Source organism: Carya illinoinensis, chromosome 14 (assembly GCF_018687715.1).
Source record: "Carya illinoinensis cultivar Pawnee chromosome 14, C.illinoinensisPawnee_v1, whole genome shotgun sequence".
Lineage (NCBI taxonomy): Eukaryota > Viridiplantae > Streptophyta > Magnoliopsida > Fagales > Juglandaceae > Carya > Carya illinoinensis.
This window is the reverse complement of record NC_056765.1, coordinates 11667993-11681532: the sequence shown is the minus strand read 5'-3', so window position 1 is coordinate 11681532 and position 13540 is coordinate 11667993. Positions and strand designations below refer to the sequence as shown.

The 13540-nt window shown below is 36.5% G+C and overlaps 1 protein-coding gene and 1 non-coding gene across 5 annotated transcripts; one reads left to right on the top strand and one right to left on the bottom strand.

The window, feature by feature from the left end:
- The first annotated feature begins 218 nt into the window (after positions 1-218).
- LOC122294354 (probable NOT transcription complex subunit VIP2) lies at positions 219-9145 on the top strand. Of its 4 annotated transcripts, XM_043103016.1 has the most exons (15): positions 221-399; positions 1512-1652; positions 2667-2775; positions 2851-3029; positions 3701-3749; positions 3864-4082; positions 4461-4664; positions 4751-4852; positions 6254-6342; positions 7068-7247; positions 7501-7929; positions 8022-8074; positions 8167-8208; positions 8644-8788; positions 8930-9145. In XM_043103016.1, exons 2-15 carry the CDS (start codon positions 1635-1637, stop codon positions 8987-8989), a joined length of 1878 nt encoding a protein of 625 aa, XP_042958950.1. In that variant the 5' UTR covers positions 221-399; positions 1512-1634; the 3' UTR covers positions 8990-9145. The 4 variants fall into 4 exon arrangements, with proteins under 4 accessions (XP_042958951.1, XP_042958950.1, XP_042958949.1 ...); XM_043103015.1 differs by having other exon boundaries at positions 2667-2736; positions 3701-4082; XM_043103014.1 differs by having other exon boundaries at positions 3701-4082.
- On the bottom strand, positions 2695-2775 carry LOC122295274. Its single transcript, XR_006237933.1, has one exon. It is a non-coding gene; the product is annotated as a small nucleolar RNA snoR35 (small nucleolar RNA).
- Positions 9146-13540: the final 4395 nt, after the last annotated feature.

Sequence of the window (13540 nt, the reverse complement as noted above, 5' to 3'; positions counted from 1 at the left end):
TCATATAAAAAAAATTAAATTTTTTAATAATAAATTAAATTTTTTAATAATAAATTAAATTTTTTTAAAAATAAATTAACAATATTTAGACATCCCATAGTCAATATGGCATTGCTATTTTATTTTTATTGGATAAAATTTTTATTAAATTGAATGCAATTTTTTTGAGGGAAAAAACATCTATAAAAAAGGTCCCCACAAGTGGGTAACCCCACCAAGTCTCCGCGGCACACAAACTGCACCCCGATTTCGATCATCGCGATTCTGTTTTGTCCCTTTTTTTTATTATTTTTCCTTCTACCCCTTCATGATTTAGGGCACTCGAGAGTCGAGAACGGACTCCGTCTTTTGACTACGAACCAAATCATCTCATCTCTCTCTCGCAGATCTACTTCTCAGGTACTCGCTCTCTCCCTCTTCCGTCCTCTCACTCCCCAATCGACTCCGAGTTGATTCGTGCTCGCCCCGAGTCCCATCTCGAATTGTTCCGAGTCCATATCTTCGCCTAGATCCTCCTTTCCTTGTCACTGTTATTATTATTATTTTATTAATACTTGTCTCTTCTTAATTATGGTTTATAGAAGAGACTTCCGATTTCTTGGTGTTCGTTTTTTATGATATTTTTCCCAAGTTACGGTTTTGGTATAGACTTTGAACAAGTTGCCCATTTATGCATTTAACCTTTGTTTGGGTATTTAGAAATTATGGGAAATGAAAACAATGCGGGAGACTAAAATATGCGTTTTCGTGCTCGTTTAGTGTTTTGAGGAAAATGAAAAGCTTACCTCAACTAAGCCAAAGGATTGTTGAGCGATTCGACGAGATGGGAAGTCTACATTTAAGAATCGTATATACACCGTGTTTCTTGGTTACCCAACGTAATTTAAAGAATCTTTGTTTGGTGGTTTGGGATTAATTATGTGGTCTAAGGGTGTTGAGTTTGCGCCTGTCAAAATTTATTTATAAAAAAAAGGGTGTTGAGTTTGCTCTTGTCACTAGTTCAAGTCCCTCATGGCCACTGGAGGGTTTGCCTGGCCGTTAACTTCAGGCCGGTGGGATTAATTAAGGTGTGCATAAGCTGACCTAGACACCCACAGATATAAAAAAAAATTATGTGGTTTAAGATTGTTTTGCTCATTGAATTTTCGTTAGTTTGTGCCTTGCAGTAATTTTTCTGATATTTGAACTAATTTAGGTCTCCATTTTTAACGAACTATGCTTGTTGGAACTTGAAACAGTACTTACGGTCATAAAATGAAGTACAGAAACTTATATTTGAACGTTAAACAGTGATGGTCCTGGTTTTTGAGAAAAGGTGGTCCAAAACCCCACTATGTTGTTATGGTTTCAAAATTTTAAAGATGCGAGTTTGCTATGGGATGTTCATGGTGTTTAATTAAGTTTCTTGATGCGTGTGTATTGCTTGTGCCGTTGGTGTTCTGTTTTGGTTGGATGCTTCTGATTCTCTTTTGGTATTTGGAGTTCTCTGACAATAACTCTGTCTTTTTCAGGCTATAGGCTGAGTATTGTGGAGTAGCTATTCAATTTGACGATAGATCTTTTGACTCTCAAGATTAGGAGTTCTGTTTCTCAGCAAGGAATGATTTTTTGCATGAATTTTTGATGCTCATGCAATGTCGGGGTTACTTAATGTACTGTCTCTTATCTACATAATTTCTACAACTTGTGGGCGGAGACATTCGGCCACTTCTGCATGTCTTAGTTAACCTTTTTGGAACATTTACATGCTGAAGTTAATTATGTCCTTGACATTTAAGAAATGTAACTTTATGTTGTAAGTTTAGTGTTCTAAGCGTCTTTAAGCTCGTTCCTGAGTTTTTACTGGGCTCGTTACTGGATCTTCTTTTATTTTGGATTTAGGGTCTTTTTGTGTGCTTAATTATTGATCTTGTGAATTTTAATTTTCATTTAATTGAATAATGCGAGTTGCATGTAGATTTATTTAGCATAATTGGGTTTGCAGCATGGAGGATATGTTGTTAGTAGTAATTGAGATATGTATACTTTATTTGAGATTTAGAATTGTACATATTCAGAGATGATTAGACGTCCAGTTTATTAATGGAATTATTTGAAGGAGACTGGCATTTGTACAATGTTTCTACCATTCATTCTAGGTATTTTTTTTTTATATAGGTAAAAGTAAAACTTCATTGAAACACAACAAAAGGTGTTGCCCAAGTACACAGGAAGTATACACAAAAAAACACCTAATTACAATCTAGGAACTAGAAGATGATACAAGAAATCATGAATGCTAGTTCCAACGGGTACAATAGCAGAAAACCAAAGAAATTAAGTGTGAAAAAAAAGGTTCACCTAGGTATTATTTGGAAGTTTTTTTTTTTTTTTTTTTCCCATCTTGTGTACTTGGGCTATGCCTATTATTATTAATAAGATTGTGTTTACTTATAAAAAAAAATTATTTTGAAGTTTTTAACTGTTTTAAGATAAGTTCGCATTTATGGAGTCTTCAATCCTAATAAAAGAAGAAATTTATGTGTTTGATACATTACTTGTGATTAATGTTAGTTGTGCTCTTCTTTATATTTGATTGAAAGTATGTATGAAGCGAGAAATATTTGCTTTGAATTTCACATGTTTCATCTATATGTTGTGAAATATATTGTGTTTTCTCGTTGCAGTCTTCTCTCAACAGTTCAGCTTCAAACCTTCCAGACGGTACTGGGCGACCTTTTACGACATCTTTCTCTGGTCAGTCTGGTGCAGCTTCCCCTGTTTTTCATCACTCCGGTGGGTAGATATTGCGAGCAATTCACTAATATGTATTGTTTAAAATTTGTGAAATTCCAATATTTCTCTTTGCAGGGTCAATTCAGGGGCTGCACAATCTTCATGGGGGCTTTAATCTTCCCAACATTCCTGGTACATTAACATCAAGAAACTCAGCACTAAGTAATGTTCCTTCTGGGGGAGTTCAACAGCCTGCTGGAAACCTTTCTAGTGGACGATTTTCATCCAATAATCTTCCTGTTGCTCTCTCTCAGGTGCTTGTGTTTTCCTTGCCATATGCTTAAGTAAAGATATTACATATTATTGATAAGCACTGTAGGGGTGCAACCCAAGTACACCTGGGTATACAAAGGGGAACACATAATTTAAGGAAAGTTAGGGAAGCATGAACTAGTAAAATTTAAAAATGATTTGAAATGGGAATCACTATGGACCGCAGTCCACTCATACAAGGTTTTAAGCATGAAAGTTCTTTAAAATTTTTTCTAATTTTTGGGTGTTAAAGCTTCTTCTATATACTCAACATCAAGCACAAAGGAGCCATCCTTCTGACGTTTATGCCTGTGAGTCAGTCCTGTATACCCCCTCAAGCCACCATTAGCTCCACAACTCAAAATGGCACCACCAATTTTGTCCCAAGAAGTTGGAAGATTGCTGCCACAAGACCCTAACCACTTCACAGTGAAGCAACAAGTGATTGATGGTTTCCCCACTCTTCTTGCACATGCAGTACCAATCCATTACCATTATCCACCTTCGTCTTCCTCATGCTAGTTGCTAAAAACAGTTCAAGATTACTTACTGCCACACAGGAGTCTTTTTCCTATTGTTTTATCTTGTTTCTGTTTGTGCATGTGCCAAAGAGTACACGACCACATTGTTATGACTATTGCCTCATTTTTTTTCTTTCAATACTGTTTTGCAGTTGTCTCATGGAAGCTCCCATGGACATTCAGGAGTCGCAAATAGAGGAGGTATAAATGTTGTAGGAAATCCTGGATTTAGTAGTAGCACTAATGGAGTTGGCGGTTCTATTCCTGGAATTCTCCCAACCTCTGGTGCAATTGGTAACCGGAATACTGTTCCAGGATTGGGAGTATCCCCAATTTTGGCAAATGCAGGTCCTAGGATTACAAGTTCCATGGGAAACATGGTTGGTGGGGGCAACATCGGGAGGAGTATAGGCTCTGGTGGAGGATTATCTATTCCTGGTCTTGCTTCTCGATTAACTTTAAGTGCAAATAGTGGGTCTGGAAGTTTGAGTGTTCAAGGACAAAATCGATTGATGAGTGGCGTACTTCCACAAGGTACAAATGTGAGCTAGTAAATATCTTTGTATGAAGTGTCTCAATAGAAAGATGATTTATATCAGTACCTTCAGAACTATTTCTTCTGCGTGTGTTTGTGGATACTATCTCTCTGCTTTGTTTCTGGTATATTTTGAGCTAATATTTTTATTTTTTGGCTTGTGCTAGTGTCGCTATAGAGAAATTTATTTGTGATCTTATGTGCTCATGTGCTTATTATTGCCCAATTCTGTTTAGATGCTGTCTGGAATTGCATCAATTCATTTGACTGTCTTAGTCATACTTAATTTTCATTTATAATCTATTATAGATATAATCAATAGTGTTGATATGCTAGATGAACCATTTTTCTTTGGAGATGACGTTTTCTTGATTCAGGTTCTCCTCAGGTAATTTCTATGCTAGGAAATTCCTACTCTGCTGGCGGTCCCCTTTCTCAAGGCCATGTCCAAGCAGTAAATAATTTAAGTTCTATGGGGATGTTAAATGACCTGAACTCGAATGACACGCCTTTTGACATCAACGACTTCCCTCAGTTGACAAGTCGTCCTAGTTCTGCTGGAGGACCTCAAGGACAATTGGGTAAGCAAAGAAAAATCTTGCAACTTTTCTTTTTAGCTGTTTCTTTGATTCAATTTGAAAATATGACATGCAGCAAAAATTTTCAGGTTCACTACGGAAACAAGGTCTTGGTGTTAGTCCTATTGTTCAACAAAACCAAGAGTTTAGCATTCAAAATGAAGATTTTCCAGCTTTACCTGGATTTAAAGGTGCTGTTCATTTGTACTATATTTTTAGCTGTACTTCAACTATCAAGGATTTTCTTTAATGCAGTTATCTTACCAGTAGTACTTGCCATGGAGTTGTGATACCTTGGGGTTAGATTTATGTTTCAATTGCTACATCAGTTGTATGTTGCTATCTCGGTAAAAAATTTGCTAGCAAGGGAAAAAGAAAAATAAGGCTTAGGGTAGAACAGCAGAAAATGCTTTGCAAGTTTAATTTTGCTTCTTGTATTCGTTTTTGTAAGAATAAAGGTTTTTCTTTATAATGGCTACTTGAGTTTGAATTGAATCAATTGTGTTTTTTCTTAGTTGTGATTTTTCCTTGTGAGGGAGGGTTTTGATGAGTTTACTTTCTCACCCATATTATTGCCAACTTTGCCATAATTTTGTACTTGTATTCATGATATATTGCCGCATAAATCATGCAAAGCGTGAAATATTTGATGCCGTTCTATGCGACAATATTTAGTTTGCTAACGATACTGTTTAGCAAGCGCACTTTGTCCCAAAACCTTTGAGATTCTGACGAATGCTATGAGACAATTTCTTCGTTTGGAATATTAATGAATGCCTCAATTTGCTTGACTAAAAAGTTCAGTTCAGTGCTCGTATTGGGCACATCACATGGTTGGGATATAGATATATTGTAGTAATAAGGATATTCATAAAAAAAAATGGCTAATGAGACTGAAATGCAACATCTTATCATTGTATGCTGTGATGGTCCTCAATGTCTGTGCATCTGCTCTGCCCTGGGGATATTAGGTGTGAAACTTTATCTTCCATTGTTGTATCAAGCGACTTTTTAATGTTATGTATGATTCTACAGTTTCTTGCTAAACTAGCATACATAGGCAACACTCTTGTATATATCCTGTATACTTGGGCTTTTGTCTGTTTTATGCTTAATAAAATTTTGTTTATCGATAAAAAATGTATGATTCTGCAGTTTCACCAATTTCTTTGCAGCTTTTGTGATTGTTTTTAATGTAATAAGTCATGGTAAGAGCCTTATTCTTGGTGGTATGCTCTCTCCAGGTCTTAGGTTCAAACCCTTGGGTGCAAATAATTTCTAGGAGCGATTAGACTAGGGGAATTTCCATTTGAATTACCAGAGGTGCACTTGTAGGAAACTTCTTGCTGAGGGCCTGTGCACCCGTGATGAGTCCAAACTTTGTTCCAGACATCCGGTGCCAATAAAAGAAGAAAAGAAATCTTTGGACATGCTCATCTATTCTAATAACTCAAGTTTTCTCCTTTCTCTTCTTTGGTTGCAAATGGAAGATATGTCTGTCGCTCATATACGTGCTTGGAAGTTTGATGTTGTTTGTGATAAAACTAGGTCGGCTTCTTAAGCATTTGTTGTTGACTGTATTATTATTTCAGGTGGTAATGCAGATTATGCGATGGATATGCACCAGAAAGAACAACTCCATGACAACACTATGTCGATGATGCAATCACAGCACTTTTCTGTGAGTCTCAATTATTGAAATTTGTGGAATATATGTGGGCACAATAATCTATGATTGTTGGCATCAAGATCAGTATTTTAGCATTTTTTTCATGTAGCAACTTAAGCCATTAAACTGATTATGGCTTATTATTATGCAATTTGAGTGACCAACAAATATGAAAAGTATGATTCCTCGATTTAACATGGAAATGGGTGATAAGTATGACCATCCATTTCATATGAAATTGGGTGACTAGTTTGTCAGTCTCTGGAGTCACAAACACTCATTGGATATCCCTTTTCTTTTCTCCAAAATAATGGGATATTCCTGGTTGATGTTTTGTTTTTGATAAATAAACGATTGTATTAATAGAATAGGCATAGCCCAAGTACACAAGATGGTATACAAAAGTAAACACCTATCTAGGGTGAAGAAAAGGAAACAAGAAAATTATGCAGGTCTAAACCATTAAAATCTGTAGCTATAGCCCATAGGAATAGCATTCTAAAAAAAAAAAAAAAAAAAAAAAGATCTAAGATCCTCAAAAGCTCTAAGATCCCCAAAAGATCTGTCCTTGTCTTTGAACGTCCTGTCATTTCACTCCTTCCATAAGCACCATAGAATACAAATACGAATCCCACGGCTTTGATTTGTGGAATGCCTCCTAGATTTGTCCAACATGGGTTGATGTTATGTGCTACATAAATAAAGGTTTCTCTAATATTTCCATCCTAAACGTGCAGATGGGTAGATCTGCTGGATTTAATATGGGGGGAACATATTCATCCCATCGCCCTCAGCAGCAACATGCTGCATCAGTCAGTAGTGGCGGTGTGTCTTTCTCATCTATAAACAATCAGGATCTTCTCCATTTACATGGCTCGGATATCTTCCCATCTTCACATTCGAATTATCACTCCCAGGTAGATTAATTTGTTGCTGTAAATTGTCAATTTTCTTGCTGTAATTGGATTTAAAATCTCATTCAAAAGGGGTTATTTGTAAAAATGGTGCACATCTGATGATGTGCATTGTAAAAATTGTACTCCTATGCTAGGTGGATGTTCCAAATGCTATGTTGTTGAAGATAGGCCTCATTTCTAGGCATTTAGTTTCTGCATTAATATATAGAAGTATTCGGAATGTCATAATTATATAATTTTGTTTTTGGTTCAGACCAGTGGCCCTCCTGGTATTGGACTAAGACCTCTCAATTCTCCAAATACAGTATCTGGTATGGGATCGTACGACCAACTTATCCAGCAGTATCAACAACAACAACAGAACCAGTCCCAGTTTCGGCTTCAACAAATGTCAGCTGTCAATCAGCCATTTAGGGATCAGGGGAGTAAACCCATGCAGGCTGCCCAGTCTTCTACAGACCCATATGGTTTACTTGGCTTGTTAAGTGTAATAAGGATGAGTGATCCTGATCTAACATCTCTTGCTCTTGGAATTGATCTGACAACACTTGGGCTGAATTTGAATTCGACCGAAAATCTTCACAAAACTTTTGGTTCTCCATGGTCTGATGAGCCAGCTAAGGGTGATCCGGAGTTTAAGGTGCCACAATGTTATTATGCTAAACAACCACCTGCTCTACATGTGAGATGCACTTAATAATAATTTCTTTTAGATAATTGAGAGCAATGATTTGTTTTCCTTTCCTGCTCTTAATCTCTTTTTGGTGGTTGCAGCAAAGTTATTTTTTGAAGTTTACTGTGGAAACTTTATTTTACATATTTTACAGGTGCTTCTCGTTACTAGATCTCTGTTGCTCTCCTGGCATGACTCTTGAGATATTAAATCTAATTAATACAATCACTGTACTCTCTTTTGCAGCATGCCAAAAGATGAAGCCCAATTATATGCATCAAATGAACTGTAAGTTTCTCAGCTTGAGCGTTTGCGCTTGTGTTTGAATACACACCCACATGGCAAAGCGAGTGCCACTTTAGCACTCACTGAATAGTTAGCTTTGAGAGCAAATGTGGCTCTGATTCACATATCGATTATTTTACATCTGCAAATTGTAAGCAGTCTGATTCCTGAGAATTTCAAAGATTCTTTTTGGCTGAGAAAGAGTTATGCTACATATGAAACCCCTGTATTACATATGAAAGAATTTCAAAGATTCTTTTTGGCTGAGAATTTCAAAGATTCTTTCCATGGTCACCAGATTGCCAATACATGGATAGACTATTAGGTTCTAGATCCCTGTATTACGTTACTACATAATCCACTAAATATGTTGACGGATTATATAGTCACATGGTTGGAGCTTGTTTTGCTGAAGTCATTTGTGAATCCTGTTGGCAGTTACAATAGAGGCTGGTTTTACCACAAAGAGCACCGACTATGGTTCATAAGAGTCCCCAATGTGGAGCCGCTCGTGAAAACACCAACATATGAGAGAGGATCGTATCATTGCTTTGATCCAAACACATTTGAAACAATCCGCAAGGTTCGGACTGTTAACCCCTATTTCATCAATTGTTTGTTTTCTTTATTATCATGAGCTCCACAATTTTCCAACTTTTCCTTGATTAAACAAATATCTATCAATTTTAATTCCCCGAGTCCAATTGCATCATTCTAATTGCAGGATAATTTTGTTGTCCACTACGAGATGTTGGAAAAGAGACCGGCACTACCTCAACATTAACCTATATCCTCCTTACAATGTAAAGTTTTAGCCTGTGCTTTATTGAGAATAGTAACCTAGTTAGTTTGCAGCTTCTTGTATTTGGCAATTGTTAGCATTTGTGTTGTCAATCTTGTTCTGGTGATATTTAATTATTCAGTTCAGCTTTGAAGCGGATGTGCTGTTCTCTTGGGATTAATGGACACCAATAATAGATGGACACGTAAGCACTCCACATAGTAAGTTAATGAGCCGCATCACAGAAGATTTGTAGCAGAAAAAAAAAAACCTGGAATTTCTTTCGCATGAGCCGCTGCTTGTGTTGTTTATATTTCGCCTCTCTTTGCTCACTCACTCCCGACGATTTTTTTCTCCACTTTAAGCTGCTACGATTTTTTCTTCCCCCGTGTCAACCATTCGCTGCCGTCTGGAATTTGGATCAACTAAAATAACGATTAGGAAAAAATGATAAGAACTGGATATCGTTGCATGCATTTATAAGATTAATTCAATCGCAATTAATCTTACACAGGCTACCATATGTATCTGTTACTTTCTTGAAATGGAAGAACAAAAAGTAATTCCAGACGATCTTTGCATGTTTAATTGCCCCAGCCACCATCTCCACATACGAAAGAACTGACTATACTAAATAAATTGATCTCTTAATTCCTTCACTTCTCATTTGCTTGCTAGCTAGCTAGGTAACTCCATTGCTTGGGCGTATTGGATCAGAGGAATTACGTACACATCATAGATGGCTTTAATTCCTTCATTAACGAAACTAGTGCTCTTCGTCTATCAGGTCATTTTTACCACAATATTTTGTATCGCTTTGGTTGCTGTATCTGCATCGTCATTTTAATTCCAAGTTAGTGGTGAGAGAGGTCGGATCAAGCCTTCTGGAAATGAGACAAATTAATTACGACAGGTGGGCAATAAATAATAGGTCGAGGGATTCTCACTCTGTTGTCTACGTTCCTGGCGGTGGATGGGAGAGAGGAGCATTTGAGGTGGGTCGGGTCTGGGTCTAAGTTTGGGTGCGTCGTCTACGTTTCTTCCATTGTGCCTGTTCACGGCAGTGGATGGGAGAAAGGGAGGGTCTGGGTCGAGTGGTCGCTAGTGGCCTTCATCTGGTCTGTGTCAGTTGACTCCAACAATAGAATTATTCTGCGTGCCCACGGCATATTATTTTCTCTATAGGTGGCCTACGTGGCAGGGTAACATTGGCTGCTGTTATTTGGGCATTTGCAGAATGACTTGGAAGAAGATTTTCCCTTAATTATTGTGACGCCTCCAACTCTCACGTCTGGACACGTGAAAATTGAGGTTTCGAGATGATGACAATATGAGTCACGCATTCCATTGCTGGGTGTTAAGTGTATGTACATGCAATACATGTATAACAAAATAACGCAACGGTTCATAAAAGTCATTTAACCAAATATTAGAATTTTAAATACAGATTTAAAATCAATTTTACTTAAACACAAGCGTGTAAAAAATATTACAATTAACCAATGTAAATATAATACAAATCAAAAGCAATGATTGAAAGCAGGACATATATCTTAACCCACGAGTGATCCCCAATCACTCATCCGGCAGAGCCGCCTCCTCGGATTCAACCTCCTCGTCCTCTGCATCAAAATCTAAGGTACCAAAGACGGTACCACATGTAAGTACAAATCCAAACACCTACAACATAAAAATACATTAAAACTCAACAATATGCATGAATAAGATGTCATATGCATGAGATCAAAAAACAACATTTCCCAAATATAATTCTTTTTCCAACGCATGCCAAAAATCTCATTTTTATCCCAAACATTTTCATTAAAAATATTTCCTCGACATTATCCCAGATAATGACCCACAATATTTCTATTAAGACATTTCTTTACCATTATCCAAAATAATGGTCCAAAATAAGAAATCTACCATTTTTCTAGAAAATGGTCCATGAAATTCCACTTATAAAAATCTTGTCATTTTTTCATAAAATGACCCACAAATATCCTTTAATCAAACTTGCCATTTTCCTAAAGAATGGCTCATATCCAATATCAAAACAAATTTCTAATTTATTGTATATACCATGATTTCCTGTAGGGATCATCCGCACACTCTAGCTCATATGCCACACCGCAGGTAACGACTATACATGTGGTATCTATACGAGCGATACCCAGTTTCGCGCCCAGTGCATACCATGACCAGACATCCTTTAGTTATCGCTAGTCGTAGAACCACGGAGTCGACACGACAGCGTTATCATATCGTCCGATCTTGTTGTTACCCAGCGACAATTCAGGAGATGTTACTTGGTGTTATCCTCTCCCGAGTGACTAGAGGAGCTCCACTGAGATAATGCCCGTGTTGAACCCAAGGTTTCAAGTTTCATGTGATTATAAATCTACACATGGATTTTGATGATAACGAATGAATTCAAAGAATAAAGGAGTTTCAAGCTCAAGTTGTTCACACAATGGAATCAAGCACATCAAAGAACCAAGCATGAGCAAGAAGGAAACAAATTCACATTAAAGTCATAGAGTAATGTTGTAAATCTCTTAAAATTCGAAATTAGGATTAATGCTCAAAATTAATATTTTATCATAAAGCATTAAAATATATTTTCCACATGTGCATGAATATTTTTGAAAATTAAATTTGAAAATTTTGAAAGATGATTGATTGTCATCTTTTGCATGTGCATGCCTTGATTAAAAGGTTGAACTTTGAAAATATTAAAGATGATTGATTGTCATCTTTCACATGTGCATGTTTTATTTGAATATTTTCAAAAGTGATTGATGCTTTTTTAGACTTATACAAAAGGTAGATGATTTTGTTTGAAAAATTTGAAAAGTAAAGTGTGCTTATTTTGTCATATGTAAAAAGTAAAAGATTAGGTTTGAATTTTTTGAAAAGGAAAGTGTGCTCATTTTGTCATATGCCAAAAGTAAAAGATTAGGTTTGATTTTTTGAAAAAGTGAATGATGTTGTCTTTGACAATTGAAAAGGAAGAACCTTTTATTTTAATTTTTTGAAAAAGTGAATGATGTTGTCTTTGACATGTGAATCTTTTTAAATTTGAATATGAAGTCTCATATGCCTATAAATAGATCATTTGAGAGCTTCACATTCATAACACTAAGAGCATACAACATTCATTCAAAGCTTTCATTCTCTCTTCTCTAAGTATTGAGCCTTAATCCTTGTTTATTTTGAGAGATATAGTTTGCGCTGTATTGTTCTTATTTCACTCATTGAGGAGTGTTTTCTGATAACCTACCCACTATCAGCTCTTGTATCAGAACAAGGGTGTGTATAACCCTTGTATGTGCAGAAAGTATTCTACACGGGGAATAGTTGAATCACCACGTGTAAGGTGATTGCAAGTGTAGAGGGTGTTCTACACGGATCCTTTGTAGCGGTGTTGTTCAAATGTGTAATAGGTTTCTATCTCCACCTGAAGGAGGTTGAATAGTGAATTTGGGAATCCTCAAGGGTTAGCTTGAGGCGAGGACGTAGGCAATGGGGCCGAACCTCGTTAACATACTGAGTTTGCTTCTCTCTTACCCTTACTCTTTATATTTCTTGTTATTTCATATTTTGTTTATATTCTATATTATATATTTGATTTATAATTGTTATTTTTTTTTTAATACAACTCAATTCACCCCCCCTCTTGTGTTAGTCATCTGGGCAACAATCGGTATCAGAGCTAGTTGACCCGTACTGTTCATACAAGCAGATCACTCATAGGAACTCTCGCTTGTGAATGTGTCACCGAAGCAAGACTCTCTGACCATGGGTGACGGTGCACCGGTAGAGACAGTGGCCGGCTAGTCTGGTAGGTACAATTGTTAGGTGACATAGGTGCGGCCTATGATCAGTAACAATTGGTATCAGAGCTAAGAGCTCTATTATAAGACTAACTATCTTTTGAGTTAAGATCTTATGGCTAACATTTCAGCTTCGTTTGGTGAAGGTCAATCTAGCAGTCGGCCTCCACTCTTTTGTGGAGATAATTACTCATTCTGGAAAGTTAGAATAAGAATATTCATTCAGGCTCAAGGTCGAGAAATCTGGAAATGTATTGTAAATGGACCTTATATTCCAACAAAAGTGGTTGATGGAGTAAAGGTCAAAAAGGAAGAAGAAGAGTTTGATCGTGAAGACGATAGACTTTATACTTTGAATTTAACTGTTATGAATTTATTATTTAATGCTCTCAATGGAAATGAGTTTAATAGAATAATGACTTGTGCTACGGCAAAAGAAATTTGGGATAACTTGGAAGTTACTTATGAACGAACTTCGTAAGTCAAGGAATCAAAAATTTATATTCTTACTCATGAATATGAAATGTTTAAGATGAATGATGATGAATCTATTTCTAGTATGCACACTCGTTTTACTAACATCATAAACAGCTTGACAGTTCTTGGCAAAGTTTATTCCAAGGTGGAGATAGTAAGAAAAATTCTCAACTCTCTACCAAAACGCTGGGAATCAAAAGTGACAGCGATTCTTGAAACTAGAGACCTCAAGAAACTCGAA

Bases quoted from the DNA above. Each gene is read 5' to 3' on its own strand.
- LOC122294354 (XM_043103014.1), top strand. The intron at 6,343-7,067 runs GTGAGTCTCAAT...CTAAACGTGCAG, and splicing joins TGCAATCACAGCACTTTTCT to ATGGGTAGATCTGCTGGATT. The intron at 7,248-7,500 runs GTAGATTAATTT...TTTTTGGTTCAG, and splicing joins ATTCGAATTATCACTCCCAG to ACCAGTGGCCCTCCTGGTAT.